This window comes from Gopherus evgoodei, chromosome 12, assembly GCF_007399415.2.
Source record: "Gopherus evgoodei ecotype Sinaloan lineage chromosome 12, rGopEvg1_v1.p, whole genome shotgun sequence".
Taxonomy (NCBI): domain Eukaryota; kingdom Metazoa; phylum Chordata; order Testudines; family Testudinidae; genus Gopherus; species Gopherus evgoodei.
In genome coordinates this window covers 8,459,936-8,483,502 of record NC_044333.1, presented here as the reverse complement: position 1 = coordinate 8,483,502, position 23,567 = coordinate 8,459,936, and the positions used below count along the sequence as shown (strand labels likewise).

The 23,567-nt window shown below is 41.8% G+C and overlaps 1 protein-coding gene across 7 annotated transcripts in view; it reads left to right on the top strand.

Annotated features, from left to right (window-relative positions):
• The window catches only part of NUP93 (nucleoporin 93), a 131,098-nt gene extending 108,248 nt beyond the window's left edge, over positions 1 to 22,850 (top strand). For all 7 annotated transcript variants that reach the window (XM_030581329.1, XM_030581330.1, XM_030581332.1 and 4 more), the window contains 14 exons: positions 450 to 582; positions 2,959 to 3,116; positions 5,825 to 5,990; positions 6,880 to 6,973; positions 8,065 to 8,256; positions 8,532 to 8,658; positions 8,772 to 8,844; positions 9,222 to 9,266; positions 10,067 to 10,183; positions 10,871 to 10,989; positions 13,289 to 13,406; positions 13,769 to 13,852; positions 15,798 to 15,926; positions 22,620 to 22,850. In XM_030581329.1, coding sequence (XP_030437189.1) covers positions 450 to 582; positions 2,959 to 3,116; positions 5,825 to 5,990; positions 6,880 to 6,973; positions 8,065 to 8,256; positions 8,532 to 8,658; positions 8,772 to 8,844; positions 9,222 to 9,266; positions 10,067 to 10,183; positions 10,871 to 10,989; positions 13,289 to 13,406; positions 13,769 to 13,852; positions 15,798 to 15,926; positions 22,620 to 22,730 — 1,666 coding nt within the window. In that variant the 3' untranslated portion in view covers positions 22,731 to 22,850. The remainder of the gene's footprint in view (positions 1 to 449; positions 583 to 2,958; positions 3,117 to 5,824; positions 5,991 to 6,879; positions 6,974 to 8,064; positions 8,257 to 8,531; positions 8,659 to 8,771; positions 8,845 to 9,221; positions 9,267 to 10,066; positions 10,184 to 10,870; positions 10,990 to 13,288; positions 13,407 to 13,768; positions 13,853 to 15,797; positions 15,927 to 22,619) is intronic.
• The last annotated feature ends 717 nt before the right edge of the window (positions 22,851 to 23,567 follow it).

Here is a 23,567-nt window from a genome sequence, read left to right as displayed (position 1 = left end):
TCTGGTTTTTCCAAATTATTTCCAAAGGTCAATTATTACTTTTTCCACAATTTTTCACCTCTTGTCCTCAACTCACAATTATTTGACGAGCATCTCGCCATTCAAGTAGGGTCTTATTTATCATTTCTCCATCACAGAGATGGTGAGAGCGTGCATATGGCATTTTAAATGTTATTTTGTGCTAGTTAGCATCATTAGATGGAAATGTCTTTTGCTAGCATGAGCGTTGAACTGTAGTGCACTGTGAACTTCAAAATGTACAATTTCTCAATGATTTCCACATACAAACATCTACATAAAGGAACATAACTCCATGGATTATGTTGCCCCCACAATAGTGTTTGCACTTCATAGTAATTCAGTCAAAGATAGGTGGCTCTGTTGACCAGGAAAAGTCATGGATTTTTTGCAGAGCTTGTGTTTTACTTTATTAAAATGCTTTTTTACAGTTACAAGGATTATACTTTGGTGACAGTCTTTGGAAACTTACACCAGGCTCAATTGGGTGGAATACCTGGGACCTACCAACTAGTCTGCAGTTTCCTTAATATCAAACTCCCAGCACCTGTCCCTGGTCTCCAGGTATGTGCAGTACTGTTACTTATGCAGCCAAAGTGCTATTGCACACTTCCTTCACACTAGTGTAGGCAAGATGCCAGTGCAACCCCCTGATGATTTTATTTTATTTAGATTGCATTAGGCGATGCTCTCTTTTTCAAACCCCCTCCTGAATAACAGTAACAGTTCATTGGTAAAATGGAGTATAGTAGATGGAAATCACTTGACTTGCTTTGAAACAGTTACAAAATGGTGATTTTCTATATTTAAGCCTTAGAATTAATCATGTTAGAATTTACTCTTAAAAGAGCATTCAAATATATCCAACTGTTTAAGATAGAAAAAATCATACAGCTGTAGTTTTAAAGGGCTAAATTTAAACATATAAAAAGCAGTTTTCTTTTTGCTGCTGCAGATTGCAGGTGCAAATAATTTTGGGCATGACTTTGCACCCATAATGCTGTGCTGGCACATTTGCTGCTATTGAGATGTCTGTCTACTGAACCTGAAGCACAGGCAGAAATCAAGTGTTCAGCAGTCTAACCCAAACCAGCTCCACCCACCCATAACTGTAAGTGCAAAGTTGTGCCAACAGTTACATGAACTGCAAAATTGTAGGTGCAACTAGGGAGGCTGGGTTGAGACTCTGTCAAAAATTAAATGAAAGATTTGCAAATACAGACAATTGGAAACAAAATAGTTGAAATTCAGCTCATTCTTTGCTGACCTGCTGAGACCCAAGTTTAATGTTTTTTCCCACCAGTAACAGCATCACTAATACTTTATGGCCTAATCCAAACAAAGCCCTTTGTAACAACTTCCACTGACGTAACTGGGCTTTGGCTCAGCCCCTGAATGGAGAGCAGGAAATGCAATTCCATCATCTGTTATCAGTGCTAGAGAATAGCCTCAATTTTTGCAACTGGAACTTTTTCTGCAGCTGACAAGTTTCTGAGATCACCTTTTAAATAAAATCCGAATAACTGACAATAATTGGAAAGGAGACTCTCTCTTTACAGAATTACCTCCTATTGAAGTAATAGTCCTAAGTGAACCTTTTTTTATACTTATGGCTTCCATATGCTAAAGCTTTGTATCCGCTTGAAGTTGGAATTCATTTTACGGTTTTTGTTTGGTCCCTGTCTGTAGCTGGGTGTATCTTCTCCCCAGCCAGGTCCCCTTCCGAGCGAGAATGAACCTCAGCGCTCCAAATAACCCAGTAGAAGTAAAAGAATGTTGCTAGTGGGTGATTTGTAGGAGCTCAGATAGAGACTCACGATGGCTGCCAGCAGCATGAAATCATTTATAGGTATATGGATGAGCAAAAAGCTTAGCACATCACTCATTATAGCCAATAAAAATATTTATTCTTTCCATCACCAAGCCCTTGGGAGCTTTTGTGCCTGTTCTCTTAACCGAATTGCGTGGGCTCAAAGATGGGTGATCTTAGCTGTGGAGTGCTTCTGTAGAAAGGTACAAAAAAGCAGTTCAATGGAGCATTTGAACCTGCCGTTCTGTACCTATTGGCTAGCTACTGTGCAGTGGGAAGATTCTGAATGCCTCTCTTTCCTGTGAGAGAGAGATGGTGTGTGAGGGATCAGCTTTTGTTGGACCAACTTCTGTTGGTGAGAGAGGCAAGCTTGGTCCAAGAAAAGACATTACCTCACCCACCTTGTCTTTCTAACATCCTGGGACTGACACAGCTCTAATAATTCTGTTTCCTATTGGAAGATAGGTGAGGCTTGGCCAGTTCCAGGCCTAGAAGTGCCAAAATAAATAGTGAGCAAAGAGAGTAGATCTGTATCCAGAACCAGGTTACTGACTCAAATCCCACTCCTGTTCCCTTCCCTCTGTCACTGTGACGTCCTGCAGCTGGAAGGCATAAAGAGTCACTTCCTTCACAGCCCTGGAGAGTGCACACAGCCATGCACTAACAGCGGACTGCCCAGTCGTCGTCTTATGCTCCTCCCATGGGGACTAAGCATGTCACTACTTATGTGATTGGGTTCCACAGACCTGGCTGGTTTATGCTTTTTCCCAGCAGAGTAAAGTGGTCAGTGCAAGTCCCCGGGAAAAAAAAATGTATAGATGCTACTAGTATGATTGGAGAGTTCTCATCCAGAGGGGAAAATGCGGGGGAGAGGGAACTAAAAGCTGGATATTCTTTAAAAGCCACAGACAGGCACAGCTTCCCCAGAATTTAAATCAAGTGAGCCTGATCCTGCATTTTTGTTACACAAATGGAATTCTGCCTGAAGTCGATGGAGCACTGAGTGTGAGGGAGAACTTGAGTATGTTACTGAAACGAAATGAACTAGGTGGTTGACGCGTATAAAGAAAAATATATCAAAGTATTGTGCAAGCTGTTGTTCTATTGTAAAAGTCTTCCTTTATTTCCAGGATGGGGAGGTGGAAGGCCATCCTGTTTGGGCGTTGATTTACTATTGCATGCGCTGCGGAGATTTAATCGCCGCTTTGCACGTGGTGAATCGGGCACAGCACCAGCTGGGGGAATTTAAAACCTGGTTCCAGGAGTATATCCATAGTAAAGATAAAAGGTATTGTGAGCTGGGAAAAATCTATGTGCGGTGAAAAATCACTGTGGAGTAAGGTTTAGTGCTTTGGGAGGAAAATGAAAGCCTGAGGCCTCGTGTTGTGAAAATGGCTGGCTAATGTGTGCATGGCCTATTTAATTTACACATAAGAAGTTTTCACATTTTTAGTACATGGCTTTGAAGTCTAGAAACCTCTATAGAGAGAGAGAGAGAGAGAGAGTTTGAAAACATGCAGGAATTTACACTTCAAAACTAATTTACTAGTTATAGCTTCAATTTTTTAATGTATGATGCATTTTTTAGATCGGGGTAGGATACTGGACTTGATAGATCAAAGATCTGATCTGCTATCATAAACTCTGTATTTTACTCTTTGCTGTGACTGTTTTCACATGACTAGCCATGCAGCAAAGGAAACTGGTATTTTTTACAGGATGAACCAGGCCTTGTAAAGGGATTCAAGCCTCAGATCTGACCTATGCGTGTTCTCCCTCTCATCTACCTCCCCTTCCCCATCACTTCACAGAGTGCAGGTGGCTTAGAGCTAGTCCTGCTGGAATTTGTGAGAAGTAATCTGGTCTCTGAGAGCAGAGAAGAGCTGGGAAGAGTGTCCCTGTGTTGGGATGCTGTCCAGGACCTGGGGAATTGAGGGTATTGGGAAACCAGGCACAGGTCAGCCTCACCCCTTAGGGTATGTCTACACTGCAACTAGACACCTGCAGCTAGCCTGTGCCAGCCGACTTGGGCTTGCAGGGCTCGGGCCTGTTGCAGGGCTCGGGCCTTGTGGTTGTTTCATTGCAGTGTAGACTTCCGGGGTTGGCCTGGAGCCTGGGCTCTAGGACCCTCCCACCTCGCAGGGTCCCAGAGCCCAGGCTCCAGCTAGAGCCTGAATGTCTGCACCACAATTTTATAGCCCCACAGCCCGAGCCTCATGAGGCCAAGTTAGCTGATCCAGGCCAGCCGTGGGTCTCTTATTGCAGTGTAGACGTGCCCTCTGTGTCTCACTCCCCCCTTGTGACAGAATTATTACGACAAACTAAGGCCCAAGTCCTGCAAATGCATTGAGCACAGTGGGACTAGTTGTGTGAGTAAAATTACTCAAGTGCATACGTTCTTGCAGGATCCAGGTCTAAAAGAATAAATATGAAAAATGCTACAAATGCCATTAGTCAAATTCTATATTTGTTTCTTGCCTAATGTAGATTGATTCATAGACTAGTCTGACTCTCCTAACATCTGAAACGGTGCACATTATAGCATGACTGTTCTAGAATCCTTGGCGAAGAATCTATCATTGGTTCTACTGCAAACATTTTAATATTATATGTTATAATTGATTTTGTCTGACTTTATTACAGCTATAAAAATGTGCTCTGGCTACAGACTTGACAAACGAGAGCGCATTTCATTTTTATTGGTTTGACTCTAGGTTTTCCTCCAAGGAAAACATGTCATAGAACACATTGTGGTAATATTTAACGATAAAGATGAAACAGTGCTCCTCATAAAGGGTTTGATGCAACAAATCCTTCCTTTCTTGAGTAATGTTTACTCACCCGAGTATTCCCATTGACCTGTGTGACTGATAATTAAGTGAGAGAGGTGATGTAGCCTCAGGTCCAAATAGTTGATACCCATGTAGCGCGATATAAACACATTCTTAAAACTGCTCGCTCTAATTTTCCATTTTGGTATTTTTTCAAAAGTCTTTCCATTCATCATCGTGTATGTATGTGTTAGCTAATCTGAAGGGGACAAAAGTGTTTTTTACATGTTATGCAAATTACATTAGCATTACTAGAGCTGCAAGCTTGCCATGGTGGTTTCTCTGTTTGCCTGTAATTTCTGCATGGGAATACTCTGTGTGGGTTGTCCCACTGGCCCTGTGTGGAAGGGTATTGAAGATGGAGCCCATCCCGCACTCACGCCACAGAGTTGGCTCCTGTGTCCCGTTGGGCCTACCTCCCCACTCTGAGTGTTGCAAGCTGGTGTATGGGGTCACAGTGCCACTCAGGTTTGGCCCTGCCACCCCTCTGTCACAACTGTTGGGAGAGGTGGAAAGTGCCTGGGCCCTCTGTCATGACGAAAGGGTGGCCAGGGCAAACCTGAGCAGCGCTGTAACCCCGTATGCCAGGTCACAACTCCTGGCATGGGAAGCCAGGCACAGCCCAAGGTGACTGCGAGGGAGGGCTAACTCTCCAGTGCCCCCCTCCCCTCCTTGGGCCCTTACCAGGTCAGGATTAGGGCTTCAGAGTCAGAGTGGAGAGTACTGCTGCAGGTGGTCAGTATCCCCTCGGTTTGGCGAGGAGGAGGCAATGGCCATGGTGGAGGAGGGCGACACTGGAGTGCTGGGATTTTGAAGAGGTATAGTTGAATTCCGTTTGTCAGGGCATTTTTTATCAAAACTCACGGAGCATTCACTAAACCCGTAATTTTTACTAAAGTTACCCTGACCACTCCATGATTTTTCGCCATGACAAATCTGCAGCTCTAATGCTTATTTATCTATTTATTTGCAATCGTAAGTGGTAAGTTCAAGGATTGCCTTGCAATATGTGTTTCCCAATAAGACATTTACATGCATTTCACTCGTCCCTCTCAACCTGTACCCTGCATGTGTTTATCTGTTTCAATGTGTTTTAAGAGGGAGAAGGTTGGAATTTGTAGGTGTTTTGAGGCTTCTTGTATAATCATTTGATTTTATCTTTTAGATTGTCCCCTACCACTGAAAACAAACTTCGCCTCCATTACAGACGAGCCCTGAGGAACAATACAGACCCATACAAAAGAGCCGTTTATTGTATCATAGGCCGGTGTGACATTGCTGATAACCAGAGTGAAGTTGCTGACAAAACAGAAGATTATCTTTGGCTAAAGGTAAGTGTGATTTCTGTACTAGGATTCAATAGGCCACATCCTCAGCTGGTGTAAATCAGCATTGGTCCACTGACTTCAGCGATCTTCACTGAGGTTCACTAGATGAGGATCTGACCTCCATGTACTTACAGCTGTTGGAAGGTGAGGAAGGGTCACTCTTCCTCCAGCGTTACACAGTTATTCTACCTCCCAGTACATTCCAATCTTAGGTCTTTCTGCTGCATTAAAATGACATGGTTTAGGGCTGTTGTGGTGGCAAAATGGTGGCAGAAACCTGTCCCAACTCCAATCTGTCATTTCCTGTGCCACCAGAGCTGACGTTAGCGTGAAGTCAGCTTACTTGTCCTCTGTGGGAAGAGAGTGGTTCTCTTCACTCAACAGTAATTCCCTTCAGCTGATTAAGGAGCATAACTAACTTGTTGCAAAGAGGTCCTTTACAGTTCATCCTTCCTGGATTGAACTTGGCTGAAATGTTGCCCTGGGAATTGAGAGAAGAAGAAAATGTGAATACCTGTCTACAGTGATGGGGGTTCCACGGAGGGAACATGTGTAAATACTGGTCATTTGGGTATTTTCTCCTCCTATATGGAAGCCACGGAATTAGAATAGCTAGTTTACTGTATAAATGCAAAATATCATCATCATTATTATCGTGGCTTGTGCCCTATGGATTTCATTTGATTGCATGCATAACTGTGAAGAAATCCTAAGGGATGTCAAGATGGAATTCTGCTATTCTTCTTTCTCCTATCTTCATGCTCCAGCAATTGATCTAACTTAGGTCCATTTTCTGACCATTAGTCAGCTCCTGGAAGAGCACTTTTCAATTGCCTCCATCATGCAGGAGAAAGTTACTTAAAAATCTATGTTTCTCCTTTTTTGTGTTTAGCTGAACCAGGTGTGTTTTGATGATGATGGTACCAGCTCCCCCCAGGACAGGTTAACGTTATCGCAGTTCCAGAAACAACTGCTTGAAGACTATGGTAAGGGAGCTTTTGTGGGACTGACTCTTCTGCTGGGATTCAGCCTTTGCTTAAAGCACTTTCTACTTCATATGTAAACTCAAAATCCAGTTAGACATTTCAGCTTACTTCTGAGTCTCTGAGAGCCCTCAGATACAGTTACTCCCTGAGAGGAATAGCAGATTTCATAAGAACTGCTGAATGGTTCATATGCCTTTTTAACAGTCCCGGTAATTAACACCCGTACGCTGCCCAGAGCCGGAGTCCCTTGCGTTGTGTCCGTTACAAATTGTAGATTGTTTTCTCTCTTCCTGGATCTGCTAAACTCTTCTAGCAGAACTGCCAGTTACTGGAATCAAAGGAAGAAAATGGAGTCTCTCTCTCCGTCTCAGAAATGTCTTTCTTTCCAACATCTGTCTGAACACTTCAGCCCCTGAGTTACTTCCCATAGGTTACCATACCAAGTTACTCACTGAAGCCTCAAACTAGTGAATATGGCAGGAGCTTGGCTGTATAAATTGTGGTCATTTCCACTCTGGAAGGTTTTGGGAGTGGGTGAGCGACAAGGTGAGAGAGTCTAGTTCCTCCCCCGGATGCCTGTATTCAAAATTCACCTGGTCGTTGTGACTGCTGAAATAATATAGGGCTTGATTCTCCACTGCCCTGCACTTGTGTCATTGCAACCTTGTACAGGGAGTGCAGAGAGAGTGTAAACTGCTACCAGTGCTGCGAGTGGGTGGAGAATTCTGATTTGGTGGTGTTCTGCACTTGCTTTGCACAGGGGTAAATGTTGACACAAGGTTCAGGACAGTGGAGGATCTGTCCCCATCCAGGCACCTTGGTCAGGAAGGAGAAGAGGGACTCCTTTCAGGATGAGTAACTGTGTTCCCTTCTGCTGAATACATCATTCTGCTGCAACCTTTCATGATATGCCTGCAATGGGCAATTACAGATAAGCCAGAGATGTATGATTAGATATTCTGTTTTGTCTTGTGTTTATTTCCACGTGGAGTGAGTAAACAATGGTGATGTACTGCGACAGGAGGCACCTGCTGTCACAGATCCCAGTTGCAAAATCATCTTCACTCACATGGGTATGTTTCTTTCCTCAGGCGAATCGCATTTTGCAGTGAATCAGCAGCCTCTTCTCTACTTCCAAGTGTTGTTCTTGACAGCACAGTTTGAAGCTGCAATTGCTTTTCTCTTCCGGATGGAGCGCTTGCGTTGTCATGCTGTTCACATTGCTTTGGTCCTCTTTGAGTTAAAGCTGCTCCTGAAATCTTCTGGGCAGAGTGCACAGCTGTGTAAGTCCTGCATGCTTCCCGCTACCATTAAGCCCTGGCCTTTACCCTGGAGAGGCTGCGGATGGACATATCCATCCAAAGCCATTATTTGAACCAGCAGTGAAGCATGCCAGCATTCCCTAAGGGTTAACCATGTGGGTCTGTTTAGATATTCAGAGAGTGAGTGAATGTCTTGGATGAAACACTGCTTCGATCTTTAGGTTAATGTATGATGGTGCCAAAATGTCTGATGCTAAGAAATCTTGTTTTGGTCCATGTTATTTCCAATATCCCAGTAAGTCACGAAGCTGGCGACCCTCCCGGCATGAGGCGCCTTAATTTTGTTCGTCTTTTGATGCTCTACACCCGTAAATTTGAGTCAACGGACCCAAGGGAAGCACTGCAGTATTTTTACTTTCTCAGGTAGGAGCCTGCATCTAAAATTCAGCAGCATGGTTGTATTACTTTAGTAATAACTATAAAAGATCTGTCAAACACACTGATTTTTTTTCTTTTGGTTTGTTTGTATTTTGCAGGAATGAGAAGGATAGCCAAGGGGAGAGCATGTTCTTGCAATGTGTTAGTGAGCTCGTAATCGAGAGCAGAGAGGTATGTTTGGGTAACCGCTTTCTCCCTTCCTCACTTAAAGTGAAATTCATCCCTTTATGGAAGGCCAATTCAAGGCGTTTTGCACTACTTATGCCAAATGGGCGTGAGACATCTAATTTCTCTCATGATCTGTTTCTCTCTCATTACATGCGTGGATCAATGGAGAACAGGCCATATGACCATATGTTTGGTGTTGGTTTAGTATAGCACCAGAAGCGTTTGCTTTTTTATGTACTTATTTTAAATAAAAATCTTGGCTTCACTGAGTGCTCTGTTTGTGGTATACTCAGGACTGAAACTTTAGGCTACTACCAAGTGTGTTGCAGTAGATACGCAGTTAATTTCCTTTCTTTCTTATTTTGTGTGTGTGCCTGTAGTTCGATATGATTCTGGGGAAGCTGGAGAAAGATGGCAGTAGGAAGGTGAGTTGATAGCGTTCTGTATAGATATGATACGATATGTATCTCATTCTCTGGGTGGGGGTGGGGGTGTGCGCGCACACACAAGATGATTTTCCAGTTATTCTCGAGCCTATTTCTGGCTTTCCTGCATTTTTTTTCACAGCTAATCTAATACCATAGTTGCATGCAGACTATTGCTGTGAGCACAAAGTCATTTTGCAAAATGATCAGTGAGCTGTGTAAATGTGGAGAGGTGATGATTGGCAAGGAGGAAGGCAAATTACAAGGGGTCTAGGATGAAAAGAGGATGTAGTTAAAGTATATATCTAAAGAGACAAGGCATATGGTGAAATCCTGGCTCTCTTGAATTCGGTGGCAAAATTCTCAACTGACTTCAGTTAGACCAGGATTTCATCTGTTCTGTAATCAACAGCCAAGATTTTGGCATTGGATTTAGGTTTTGGGTTAAAGAAGGTTTACATAATAAACGAGTGGCTGCGCCCAGAAATGGTCTGTGAATTTTTTTTCCTGTTGTTAATGTGGAATATATATATACACTCATTCTCTTCATATCTCGGTCATTTTGAATAAATTAGAAACAGCTGATATCTCAGTGCCCACTCCCCAGTTGGAGAACTTCTTCTCTTACAAGAGCTCTTTCTGTTTTTAATGTGGCCTTCTTATTTGTTCCCATGGAATTGTGCAGTCCATTCTAACCACAATCTGACATTGCCTTGATAGAATATTCCAGGAATTTAAAAACTGTCTGATTTCAAATGCTTTCCCCCCCCTCTTCCTCCCCATTTGTCTTGTCTCATCAGGCAGGAGTGATAGATAAGTTTACTAGTGACACAAAACCTATTATTAACAAAGTTGCTTCAGCGGCAGAAAATAAAGGATTATTTGAAGAAGCTGCAAAACTTTACGACCTTGCAAAGGTAAATGTGTTCTCATAGCTGCCATCCATATCTACCTATTTCATCTTATTTTAAAATACATCAGCATTGATTTGAAGGTTATTTTAATCTCAGAACGTGAACTGTCTTGACAATATTAAGCCCAAATCTTGTTCATCTCATTCTATAGTTGTTCCATTGGCTTTACTGACCTGACTCATGAGTAAAGCAAAGAGGACTTCGATCTTAACATCCAACCCATACTGGGATTTAGCTATATGGTCCTTAAGCAGTCTAGGTTCCTGATCGATATATACAATCCACATTTCAAATAATTGTTTCCAAGAGTAAGATTGTTCTGGCCAACAAAGCAATTTACCCAGTGTGTGTTCTTCATATTTAATTGAAATAGCATTTGGAAACAAGGCTAAAACAATAGGGTCTTTATTGCTGTAGGTACACTTATTTTGCTATTGAAATATATCCGAAGTGAAAGAGAATGGTGTGGTAGCCAGCTGTTTAATAGGGAATGGAATGCCATGTGATTTTCCAATTTTCTGATCTAACAGATGGCTATCTAACTGGGCACTCAGTTATTACCTATCTCTACTCTCGATGGGGAGACGCTTAGCGCCCATAGGATCAGGCCGTTTTACATTTTTTCACAAGGTGCAATAGCCAAGCTCTGTAACGTTGCCTTTTCTTTCATGTATTTTTATTATTCAACAGAATCCAGATAAGGTATTAGAACTGATGAATAAATTACTCAGTCCCGTGGTTCCACAGATCAGCACCCCCCAGTCTAACAAAGAGAGGCTGAAGAATATGGCACATTCCATTGCAGAGAGGTAAGACTGGAAGTTGGATCTCTGAGTCTGCGAAGTGACTAGAGTGTACCTGACCATTCCAGTTCAGGTTCCTACACCTCTGACAGTCAGTACACTGTGGGTTTTCTTGACCTTGTCATGCTGGCTTGCTCAGTGTCCTCATTGATGTTTTCAATGGAGAAGGGGCTGAACTTGCCCTGCTTTGCTTTTAATTACTGTATATTACACACACAGAAAATGTAATCTCATGTTCCTGGTCAGATGAATTTGACAGAAGCAAGATATATTACCCTTGGTCAGATCAGAAAAGGAGACTTGCAATATTACTGGAAAGGAAGGAGGATGGCAGAGAGAGAGAGATAATCTAGACAGCAATAAATATAATTAATTGTACATTTTAGAAAGAGAATTTTTAATAAAATTTCCCTAGGCAAATTAGTTAGTAGTGATTGTTAGTTAGTGGTAGTGCAACCCACTAACTTAAAGTTGAATTAAGAATGAACTTTAATGACTGGGGCTGTTCTGAGAGAATTGGAGACCAGAGGGAAATGTTGAAGGTTAGCATCCTGAAAACTTTGTTTTCCAAGAACCAGGTTTGTTTCATTGCTGTTTTAATACAATAGCATTTGGATTAAAAAGGCAACAGATTTAAACTCAAAACGGATAAGGCCGTTTTACAGAAGATGAAGTGAACTAGTGGGGCTTGCTGCCACGAGATGTTATTGAGATTAAGAGCATTATAGGAATCAGAAAAGAAAGATGTTTATATGAACAGGAAGATTGTCATTTCCCGTTACAGTACTAATTGGGACAAACATTTATAAGGGACTTCAGCCTTCATGCACAACCAACTTTCTGGGGTTCGGAGTAAACTGCTGTCATGGGGCTGTTGTTGCAAAATAGTCCCATTTTTACATCTTCCTTTGAAACATCTGATGGGGGCTGTTGAGAGAGACAGGATATTATACGTCATGCTTCTGATGAAGTATGGGAATTCCTGTGTTTCAGTAAAGGAAAATCCTGGTACTTTTAGAAAACTTATTAATTCTTACCACAGTACCTTCTGATGTGCAAAAAATAAATAAAATAAAATAAGCAAATTTCCAAGCATTTCTGTCTTTTAAAATGAGAAAACATATAAATGATGTGCTGAGTTTTAGCCTGATATCTTTGACTTTCTTTACTGAAAAATGACATTTTCAGGTCACTATTTCAATCTATCTTATCTCCTGAGAGTGAGGGTTAAAATGAGAGTGAAAATTAGTACTATATTGACTTACTATGATGTATCACTCAGTCATCAAGGAGTACGAAGCCTATGGTTAGAATTTATGATCTAACAGAGTCTACAGTATCACTTTAATGGCTAGTTTCGGTCTCTATGAGGGTGATTATTAAACATGACTTTTTCTATAGTACTGCTTTATAGCCACACCATCACTGGCCAGATCAGCCACTTCTGCTTTTTCTCCCCACCCTATGCTTCCTAACGTTCAGGACACGTGACTGGGCCATCGGTTTCTTTTTTCCCATTTAATTATTGTAGAGGGCTTTTTTTCAGCTTATATATTGTGGACAATGTTTTAGTGACACAAGCAGCACTTGAGCCAGTGATCACTTTCTTGCATCGTTTCACGGGAATGGAGGACGTGCCATATACAGAACAGACCAAATGTCCATCTAGTTTGGTATTCTGTCCCAAAGAATGGCTAATGCAGGATGCATCAGAGGACGGACGGTTCAAAGTCTATATAATGCACTTGACCAACTGCACTGTGCTACTGGAGTGGGGAAGAGAGCCAGACCCTGTTGGCAATCTGTTCAGACTGTAAAGAGTGAGGATTGGTAGCCTTTGTATTTCTGTTCTAGATAGTATAGCTAGAAATAATATTTATAAGTGTCTAACCTTTTTTTAAGTCTTACTAAGGTATTTGCCTGAATATCCCAAGGCAGCAAGTTTCACAGATAACTATGCTGTATAAACAGTATTTTAAAGATGCTTGTACAACACCTGCCCATCAGATAAATAGTATTCCAGTTTCCATGGCCAGCTGTCACTTGCATATGGAAACGTTAGCAATGTAGATGTAAATACACGTTTTATTTGTGAGTAAGAATTAGGAGTGAGAGAAATAATTAAAGTGAGCCAAGGAGAAAGCCACCAGAAACTCTGTTATGGTTAAGAGAAATGAAAGCTGGTAGATGCCGTTGTCTTTTTGCTTCAAGCCTGAACTTCCAAGGAATTGCAAGTTAGGGACTCATGTCTGTAAGTGGATGCCATTTTGCACAGTACAATTATAAACACTTTTTTTTCTTTCAGGTATAAAGCTCAAGGGATAAGTACAAAGAAATCCATTGACTCCACATTCTACCTTCTGTTAGACTTGATCACATTTTTTGATGAATATCATGCCGGTCACATTGACAGGGCCTTTGATGTAAGTTCCATTTGAAGCACAAACTTACCAATGCCCTTTAAACCTAAAGAATTTCATGTAACCCCACTTAAAACAATAAAAAAGTGTCATGGGATCTTACACTGAATGAGTTAAAAGGTGCAGTGATGGTACAGGAATTTAAAAATTGTGTTTCTTTCCTGTAATCTGATCATCAGGAAGATTTTTTTCTTGAGACAGTTTGTAGCCCCGGAACAAAATGTTCATGCTACATCAATGAATGGATAAGCAGTAAAATGCTGTCTAATAGAGTAATGAGATACAATTCAGTTACCTAACAGAGTTCTTTGCAAACATTTCAAAATTACAAACCTGTTATTTAGCCTACTCTTCTTTTTTTGTAGATTATTGAACATCTAAAACTCGTGCCCCTGAGCCAAGACTGTGTGGAAGAGAGGGTGGCTGCCTTCAGAAATTTCAGCGATGAAGTAAGCAACGCCCTATGCCTTCAACCTTTTGCTATTTCTGTCTTGCCAGAGAAGTGAAAGAGCCCTGTAGTTTTGCTGTTTTATGGTTTGTAACTGGAAATATTATTGATCAGGTCCAGATTAATTCTATGTTCCAGTCTTTGAGCCCGACGTTTTCCATTACACCACTAGTGCTCCTCCATGCAGCATTAAGATTAGACACTAGAAATCTCAGAACTTAGTATCCAATTTTGTGGAACAGGATCTGTTTGGAATCTTCCACACCATGTTTTGTGAGTTCTAACACCAAATTCAGAAAATGTATTTGAAAAGTTTCAACATTTGTGTTGAATTGGGCCCTTGATGCTTTCAACAGCCACTCAGCATGTGAGGGAACGTGGATTTCTTTCCTTCCAAACTAAAGGAAATTATAACTGGTTTGCAGGCTGCAGCAATTACCCTGGGAGATTGTCCATTGAAATTAACGTTCCAGAGGCAAAGCCTCCATAGCACTTACTTTTGGACCTTATATCAAATGTTAGATGTAATCTTAAAATATATTAAAGAGGATTTTTAATAGCATAATTTGTTTTTTGCTGCTAAGTGAACTTACCAATGAAAGGCTTGTGAATGAATGAATGACATTTCCCTTCAAGCCTTAGAATTTATTGATTCCTTCCTGATTTATACGTATGGTAGACTGTTGCCCTAAAGTCACTTCCCTGTAATCAAACTGCCTTAGATTCTAACAGGTGCAAATCCAATTGAAGAATTTAACATAGTGGGTTTTGGATGAGTTTACAAGCAAGGAGTCATCTTCAAAGTACTAGCTGAGGTGGTAAAAGAAGGATTTTCCTACCATTTATTTGATCATGATGGTTAGTGGTAGGATGAAGCATCTTGATCAGCCTTTATTGTGCTTTCTATCATCTTAGCACAAAAACTAGTATCCAAATGACCACCATGCCCATAACTAACACTACAGAATTTTAGAAAAAAAACAAACACCCCTCTGCTGCAGCATAATTGATGGTATTAGCGGTGGGAATTTTCTAACATTCCATAACATGTGCATGGCCCATCGTAAAGCATCCTCTCTGCCTACCCACTACTAACAAACAACCACAGCCTTTTGACCTAAGGGTTAGATCAGTATTTAAAAGAGAAGAGTGTCTGGAACCATTTGAAAGCAATCTCTTCAGTGTAATACCCGGTTTCTAATACTGAGGGGGAGAGAGAGCTCAATGGTTGGAGCAGTGGCCTGCTAAACCCAGGGTTGTGAGTTCAGTCCTTGAGGGGGCCATTTAGAGATCTGGGGCAAAAATCTGTCTGGGGATTGGTCCTGCTTTGAGCAGGGGGTTGGACTAGATACCTCCTGAGGTCTCTTCCAACCCTGATATTCTTTGAACAGTGGTTCCCTTTATTGGCCTTTGAAGTCCAGTTCAGTTGATCTCACACCAACATTTTAAGAAGATGTCTTGTGCCCATGCTGACATGACAGCATTGCTGTCATTTCTTGACACTGTTTGGAGCAGTGAATCATACAGTACTAAGAATGAAAAAGGTACTGATTTCAGTTTCACTCTTTATGTCCTAGATTTGTAAATCAAGTCTATGGTGTCTTCATAGAGAACTTGGAAATCTATCCTGTTTAGAAGCAGTTCTGCTGATGTCATCAACTTTTTTCTTCCCTCCAGTTTCATTTCTTTGGATATTTGCCATAAATCAGCATATTTTATTTCTTCAGAGTCCATATTCTCCTGCTGCTCATTCCCCACCTGAAGTCATAATCCTCTATTCATTATGACCCAGTCATCTTCAAATCAAGTTAATTATGAGGTGGCATTTCTCAACACATCCTGCATAAACAACAGATAGTGCTGCTCTTTCTGACCTCTTATACTAACAATAATGACTCCAAGTTGACCTGCTCTTCATTCCCTTGTGTTCTTTTTTCTTTGCATAGATCAGACACAATTTATCTGAGGTCCTTCTTGCGACCATGAATATTTTGTTCACGCAATACAAGAGAATGAAAGGTACAAGCCCTGCCACTCCTGCGAGACCCCAGCGTGTAATGGAGGATAGAGATTCGGTAAGGTTATAGTCCTTATCATCCGTCAGTGATGTTTGCTGAATGCTTTCTTCCTTTGTTTCGAGATTTTGCGTCTCAGATGCATGTAACAATGAACCTCAGGTGGTCACTGTCTTAGACTGATTTGTTATTCACTTACAAGACAGCTTGCTTAGGGCATGTCTACACTGCAGTTAACCGAGGATCTTAGCCGGGTTTTAGTCTGTGATCCACACACACAAACCTCTGACCCGGGTTTGGAGGCACTTTAAGCCTCAGTTACCTGACCTAGGCCATGGCTACACTGGCACTTTACAGCGCTGCAACTTTCGCGCTCAGGGGTGTGAAAAAACACCCCCCTGAGCGCTGCAAGATACAGCGCTGTAAAGCCTCAGTGTAATCAGCGCTGCAAGCTACACCCGTAAGGGATGTGGTTTATGTGCAGCGCTGGGAGAGCTCTCTCCCAGCGCTGGCGCTCTGACTACATTCACACTTCAAAGCGCTGCCGCGGCAGCGCTTTGAAATTTCAAGTGTAGCCATACCCCTAGCTGAGGACGTGGGTTAGAACATAAGCACTGTGTTGACTAAGGCTTGAGCCCACCCACTTTGTAGTGAGGAGGCAGGCTTTAAAAAAAGGGTCAGGACAAAGATTTAGGGGGGCTTAACCCTTTAATGTTGGGAAAGAATGTCATTATAAATCACACTGCCCTAATTTTAAAAAGGAGTTACATCCTTATCAAGAAAAAAGTGTGATAAATTTGCCTGATGATGGGATCTTTCTTAGCTATTGTCCCATAACTAATGCACTGAATCCCAATGATTGATGCAGTGGATTTGACTGTTACACTGTTCACTGTTAAGAACCTGACTCCCTCGCCTCCTGTCATTTAGGTTAGTGCTTTATCTCTGATGTTGCAAAACAGATTTCTAGATCTTGTTTCCATTTTCACCTGGGTGGGGTGAGGTGAGCGGGTAGGATTTTTGAGACCCCCACAATCCCAAACTTCCACACCAAGGAAACATGGAAGGACATTAGGAACATTTAGAAATTACTCAAGGGCAGCAAAATAAACCTCCAGTATGTGTCACTGCAGGAACAGACTTTAAACCGAACAAGGGTGTTTTCAGTATTACTGATTGTGACTGGGACCCAAACCTGAAGTCTTTACTCAAGTAAATCTCCCCTGGATAGGCCTGAGTAAGGAGTACAGGAACTCGGCCTTTAATTTAACTGGTTAGGGGAAAGCATAAGTTCCCCTTTTTAGAGTTAATAGCTCAGGTCATAGCCAGCTTTATTTCATGCATTTATCACATACTAGGCAAATACTATAGCTTGACTTGCACATTTCAGTATTCGAGAGAACCTCTTCCACAATAGATACATTTAAAAGAGAGTGAAGTTTACATTTTTTTAAAAACCAAGGTGATAAAGTACCTTTTCGTTTTGATGTACGATCTATACTTGTATAGGTCATTTAACTACAAAACCCTGCCTTGCAATAACAGTCGTAGCCTAGACTGGCAGAAGCAAGGAAGGACTTTTAGCAGTCGGGCCGTCACATCACTTTTAACTTACTCTTACGTGAAGTGGTCTCAGAATAATGCAAGATAATACCTGTGACGTGCTCCCAGAACTGGCATAAGGGTGGAGGAGTGGCAGCCTTGCTTGTAAGTTAAGCCTGCTCCTTCAACTCCGTGTGTTTTTTGTTCATGTTTCACGGTGTTGTGCCATATTGTGTAGGTTCTATTTTCTGCCTTCTCCACTCAGGTATAACTCCATAAGTCCCATTGCAAGGTGCATGCTTCGTCAGGGATAATAAAGCTGAACATTGACAGGATTAGCTGCTAGCTAGCAGGACTTTGCATAGAAGGAAACAAGTATGTTTTCCAGAGCCATTCTAATGTCTTTGCAGCGAAGGTGTTTAGTGAGCAGCCTGTGCATTCCTATGTTGTCGCAATTGTGGATAGCTGCTGATTGTTTTCCTTGTTTAAAAATCCTTTTAACTTTTATATTTGTTACTTGGCTTTCTAGCCTCGTAGTGTCATCTTAGATATTTGGTGGTGATCAAAGGCACAACTGGGTTTCTATTTCAGTACTATCCCATTTCTGTGCAACAGGAGCCTACTATTAGACATTGCAGTGGGCGGTGTGGCTGCCGTGCCCCGTTCAGTGAAGTCACTTGTGGGAAAAGAGGACAATAGTGCTGATCATAACTCCACAAGACTGAAGACATCTCCCTCCTATGGAATTAGTTACATTTGCTGGGGGATGTAAAAAAACCCACAAAACTATGGCCACCATCCTCCCCTTCCTTCTGCAAAGAAGAGCTCAGAGCCACAGATTTGACCCTTGGGGCATGGAAGGAGAGGTAGTTAATGGCTCTCTAGCATGCTTCTCTTTCTCCTTACCATGCAGAAACCCCCTGGATGGCTCTGTGGCATTCCAGTTTTGCTGTTGTTGGAGTGCTTATTTGGGGGGCGGGAGGATGGAGAATGAGAGAAGGAAGGGGCCTTGCTCCAGCAAAATCTTCCCCCACCTAAATCAGCAGGGGAAGCCAACATGAATTCCTGTAGAGCACTTCCTCCTCTGCACATTTGGCAAATACAAACACCCCAACACCCCTGGGAGGGGGAGAGATTCTAGGGGAAGCTCCTGTCAGCATGGCTCTTGTCAGCATTGTCCAGGGGACTCGGCAAGATGAGGAGAGGCTGGGCCGCAGTGCAGAGTCCAAGGTTATTCACAGAGATGTCTGTTACCTTCATCAGATCTCTAGAGATCTGCGACTGCCTCCTGGAGCCCTTTAGCGTCTTCGGTGGTAGGGGACCCCTCCTCTCTTCAGGAGAACCAACAGGAAATGTCACTAGTAGCACTTCTTGCCGTTTCCAGTCCCCATGCAGGTTATTCCTATTCAGGGGAGAATGGGACTCTGGGTTAGAAGACCATAATTCTCTTAATCGCCACTTAAATGTGCCCATTGGTGCCAAACAGGGCCACTAGGGTGACCATCTTGAGCCATATTCCAGCGACATCAGGGAGAGTTGTATAGGATCCATACAGAGCACACAGCAGTGGGATGTATAAGAATACCACCAGTGGTGGGACACATGCACTGTTTTGCTTTGTCAATCTTCCTGCTTCCATTAAAATAATAATAATCATCTCTGGCTTTCCTAATGCCGGTTGAAACCAAGCTACCTCTTAAAATATGTTTTAAATAGTCAGGTTTTTAAGTAGAGCAATTTTTAGGAATTTATTTACTGATGAAATTAATTGGCATAGTGGATTAAGAAACAAAATCCTGTCCAGCCAGACCTGGCCTGTTTGCCAAGTTTCGGTCCGATACAGATTACAGCAAGCCAAATTACGTTCTGGAAAAAACATGGTTTTAATGGCAGCGGCAGCTGAAACCTAATTAACACGTCACTGCCATGTAATACACTCGCCCAGTGATTTGCTATTAACTTTTGGGACAGCTGAAGGGCATTCTCCTGGCAGAGGAAATGTGAAGTGAAAAAGCCACAGGGCTCTTTTTGTTTGCAGTTTTATTTCAAAGCACAAGTGAAAGTTGTGCGGTGTTGTTTCGTTGATTTCTTCCTGAATGATCATTAAGTAATTACAACCAATGGAACACCAATATCTCTAGGCATCTTTTAACCTTCTCTGAAAACCTCCACGCCTTACTGCTGGGGATTAGAATGGCTTTTTAAAAATATGTTGGCTCCCATATCACCAGTGAAAAGATAAGGGGGACAGTAAATTCACTTACTTTAAAGAGGTCACTGTTCATTCCCTGCTCCTCAGCGTTAGTGTTCTTCATCATCATAATTTCTTGCCTTTTTGTAAAGTGCTTTCGTCCCAAAGAATCACACCGCAAACGTGTGATTTACAGACGTAACCGATTCAGTTCTGCTTGGCGAGCACTTTGCCCACCACTGAAATGCAGCCCACCTGTGGGGCAGAATGTGACTGCACAGCAACTGTACACAACAGCTTAGGGAGAGCTTAAAAGGAAAATGTTGACGGTGGGAGGAAGTGCAGGGGTGAGTCAGAGTCTGTGTACGGAAAGTTGTCCACTGATTTGGGATTTGGCTAGGTTACTAGGGTTAATATCCCATATCTCACTTCATAATTTTCCTGCCGTTGCAGGGGCCTCAGGCATTGGTAGCAACTTGCTCCCTCCTGTTCTCTGCCTGAGGACTGAAACGCCTTAGGGTATGTCTGCCCTGCAATGTCAACCCAGGGTTAGTGTGACTCGAGGCAGCTGACCCACGTTAGGGAACCCTGGGTTTGAGCATCTACATTGTATTTGAACCCTGTGTTAAGAATTTTCTGATCCATCCTTGAACCTAGGGCTCTGGTGTCCACAATGCAGTGCACAGACCCGAGTCAAAGTAGCTCTGTCCCACAGTCTCTGGTGCTCCCCCTACCCCCCAAAGAATGGGTGGTCTAGCCCTAGGACTGTGCTGCACATTATCAGGAAGCAGCTGGCTTGGCAAAAGGCTTGATGAGTTCGTTCTCCTTTGCAAAGCCAGGAAGCGCCCTGATAATGTGCTTGCAAGTTGGTGATCGGAATGCAGCGGGTTAACGCTGACCTGAGCTGTTGTCCTGGCTTCCATTTTCAGCAGAGTGGATTGCAGGTTGTTGGGATAGAGCAGGCTAAGGAAGTTGTCCCATGGAATTGTGGGATATTTCCAGCTCACTCCTGGGACCTGAGTCAAGTGGGGCTGTGTCCATGCTGCAAAGCAATAGAGCTCAGACTCTGGGTCTCGGCTTAACTCGAGCTTGGAACCTCCAGCCCTCTAGAGTCTTGGGACCTGGGTCCGAGCCCTATGTAGGTGCAATTGCAGTGTAGACACAAGGGGAGTTAGGCTTGAGCCTGGGCTCCAGCATGGGCTTACGTTTCAGTGTAGACATACCCTCAGTGAAACTCAGGTTATTGGACTCAACACAGGACTAACTGGGTGAAATTTAATGGCCTCTGATATACAGGAGGTCAGGCTAGATGATCTGATGGTCCCTTCTGGCCTTAAACTCTATGAAATATACTAAATAACCTACTGTCTGATAAATTGCAATGGGATCTGAGTGACTGCAGATCTGTAGAACCTTGGCCTTGCATCTCCCTTGAGAGGTCACCTCCAGCAGTGTATTGCTGCTGCACTGATTCAACACTGACTCAGAGGGAAGAGTGCCCCCGTTGACTCACTAGCAGCACCGCTTGCAGCATATAGGTGTTCTTGGAGGTCTCTCATCCAAATCCTTATTTAGCCCAACCTTGCTGAACTTGTGAGGGATGACCAACAGGATTGCAGCACCAGATCACAATGTGGTGATGTATTGCAGCTGTGCCGTCTGGTTTTGTGTAGTGCCATCTCTTTAGAAAACAGTGCTGGAGGGGTTTATACACGTGCTATTTATATATCATAAGTGGAATAAAATGACATTTGAGCTCAGTATTAAATGAAAATTGTTTAGTATTTTCCTATATTATTAATCCAATTTTTCTTAAATTTGAGACACTGGATTTATGCATTAGCCAAATGTGGATGCCCTTATTAAATTACATGCAACCAGGTTCTGTTTCCATTGGCCAAATAACCTGTTTAATATTGTACTGAAAAGGGATGATCTTGCCCAGACGGGTGCAGGGGTGCCGTTGTTACTGACTCCAGCTACAATAGGGTTCAATAACTGTGGTTCGTAAATCCCTATAATCTGATTTCATTCTGCCCTTGATTAACCATTGATATGTCCACAACAGTCCATGGTTGCTTCAATTTCCCAATTCATCCAGCAGACTGAAGAATGATCTTGAGTCCCATTATGTCTCTAAACAGAGACTTTTCAGTATAACAATTTAAGGATGCTTCATGTTTAGGAGGAAGACCTTACTGCAGGCTAACAAAAGCCTCAGTTTTCAGCCTCTGATTTATTATGCACAGAATAGGGGTAACCTAACCATGTAATCTGGAAACATTCTCAAGATATCCGAGTTGGGTTTTATACATTTAAGTTTTTTAATTCAGGAAATTTTTTAAAAATTGTTTTAGATTCTGCAGCTGCAACATGGCCACCTTCACGCACATGTCATATTTTCTGTTACAGTATAGGGTGTTAACATTAAATTAATACCTTTGTAGGCCTGATTCTCAGTTACATTCACTGCTGTGGCAGAGTAAAGGCACCTTAAAAGGGGTATAACCCATTCTGCCAGTGTGGTGTAAGGGCCTTAGTGTAACAGAGAATGAAGACCCTAAATGTATGGGTAGTGTGACTAACTTCAGGATCAGTACTTTTGTATTTCCTCTCATTTGTGCTTTAAAGTGTCAATTGTCACATTGCATTGATGTGATTTTTTTTTTTAAATTTCTTAGTCTTTTAAAAGAGAGAAGAATTTTGATTGTTCTTGCAGCAGGGTAGTACTCTGTTGCTGAAAAAGCCTTTTTGGGGGAAATTTTACATCAATAGGATTTTTAAATGAATGGGTGACTTAACATACTTTTGACATTCACAAATGAAAATAATTGGATTTCCTTGCTAACCGTGGAGAAGCCTTGTCAGAAGAGTAACAGTGTGAAAGACAGATTATCTGTGCCTGTTTGATTTGGGAGTGTTTCATAAATGAATCTATAAATGAACCACTGTTCAGAGTTGAGTGGTGTTTTGATGGACCCAATTTAAAGTAACTGGTACTTTATTTTTTTATTTCTTAGCAACTCCGGTCCCAAGCTCGTGCACTGATAACATTTGCTGGGATGATCCCCTACAGAACGTCAGGAGACACGAATGCAAGACTGGTGCAGATGGAAGTCCTTATGAATTAGCACAGATGCTTTCAGTTAGAACTGTAGCATCATCCCCTTCCTGTCATTAGTTCTTTAAGGGCCCAATATCATTTTGTATCCTGTATGTTTGTCGATGAAAATAAATTTCTTTGGTTTATATTTGTTTTTGACATCTTTTTATTTTCACTGATTTGTATTTTTTTATTCATTTTTTTTTAAATTGCTTTATAGAAAAACATTCTTTAAGTAAATGGGCCATACAGAGAGAGCTTTTATTTTAAAAGAGGTCAATAAACTACTGTATAGTACAATCAGGAAGTGACAGATGAAGCTTTTAATGGCAATGCCGTTTTCTCTGAATTGACCATTTAATAACCACACAGCTTAGAAATCTTAACCTTTTGGGGCTTCTTTGAAAAATGAAGGTAATTTAAAAGTTGAAAAGCTGTGTATGTACTTTGCATTACGTAAGAGATGCTGTACAAAACATACATTGTTCTCTCGTTAATAACTATATACCTTTATATGCTGCAGTTCAGCTTTACGTAGAACAGGTAGGCTTGGCCGAACTAGATTTTTATTTTTTTTATAGTTTTGTTGAAAAATATCAATGTTTATTTTTTGTATTTTTAATTTTTATCGATTTAAATTTTCACAGTTGCAGGACATTGAGTTTTAAGCATATTTTTCCATTTCTACCTATTTTAAATGTTCACAGTTGCAGAAAATTATGGGGGTGGTGTCAGACAATAATTATTTAATGACCTCAGATATTGCACTTTAAAAAAATCAAAGTTTTCTAACACAAATTGTCAACATCCCTTCAAAATGTACAAAGTAAATATCCTTAAACTATAATAAGTTCTCAAGCAGCAT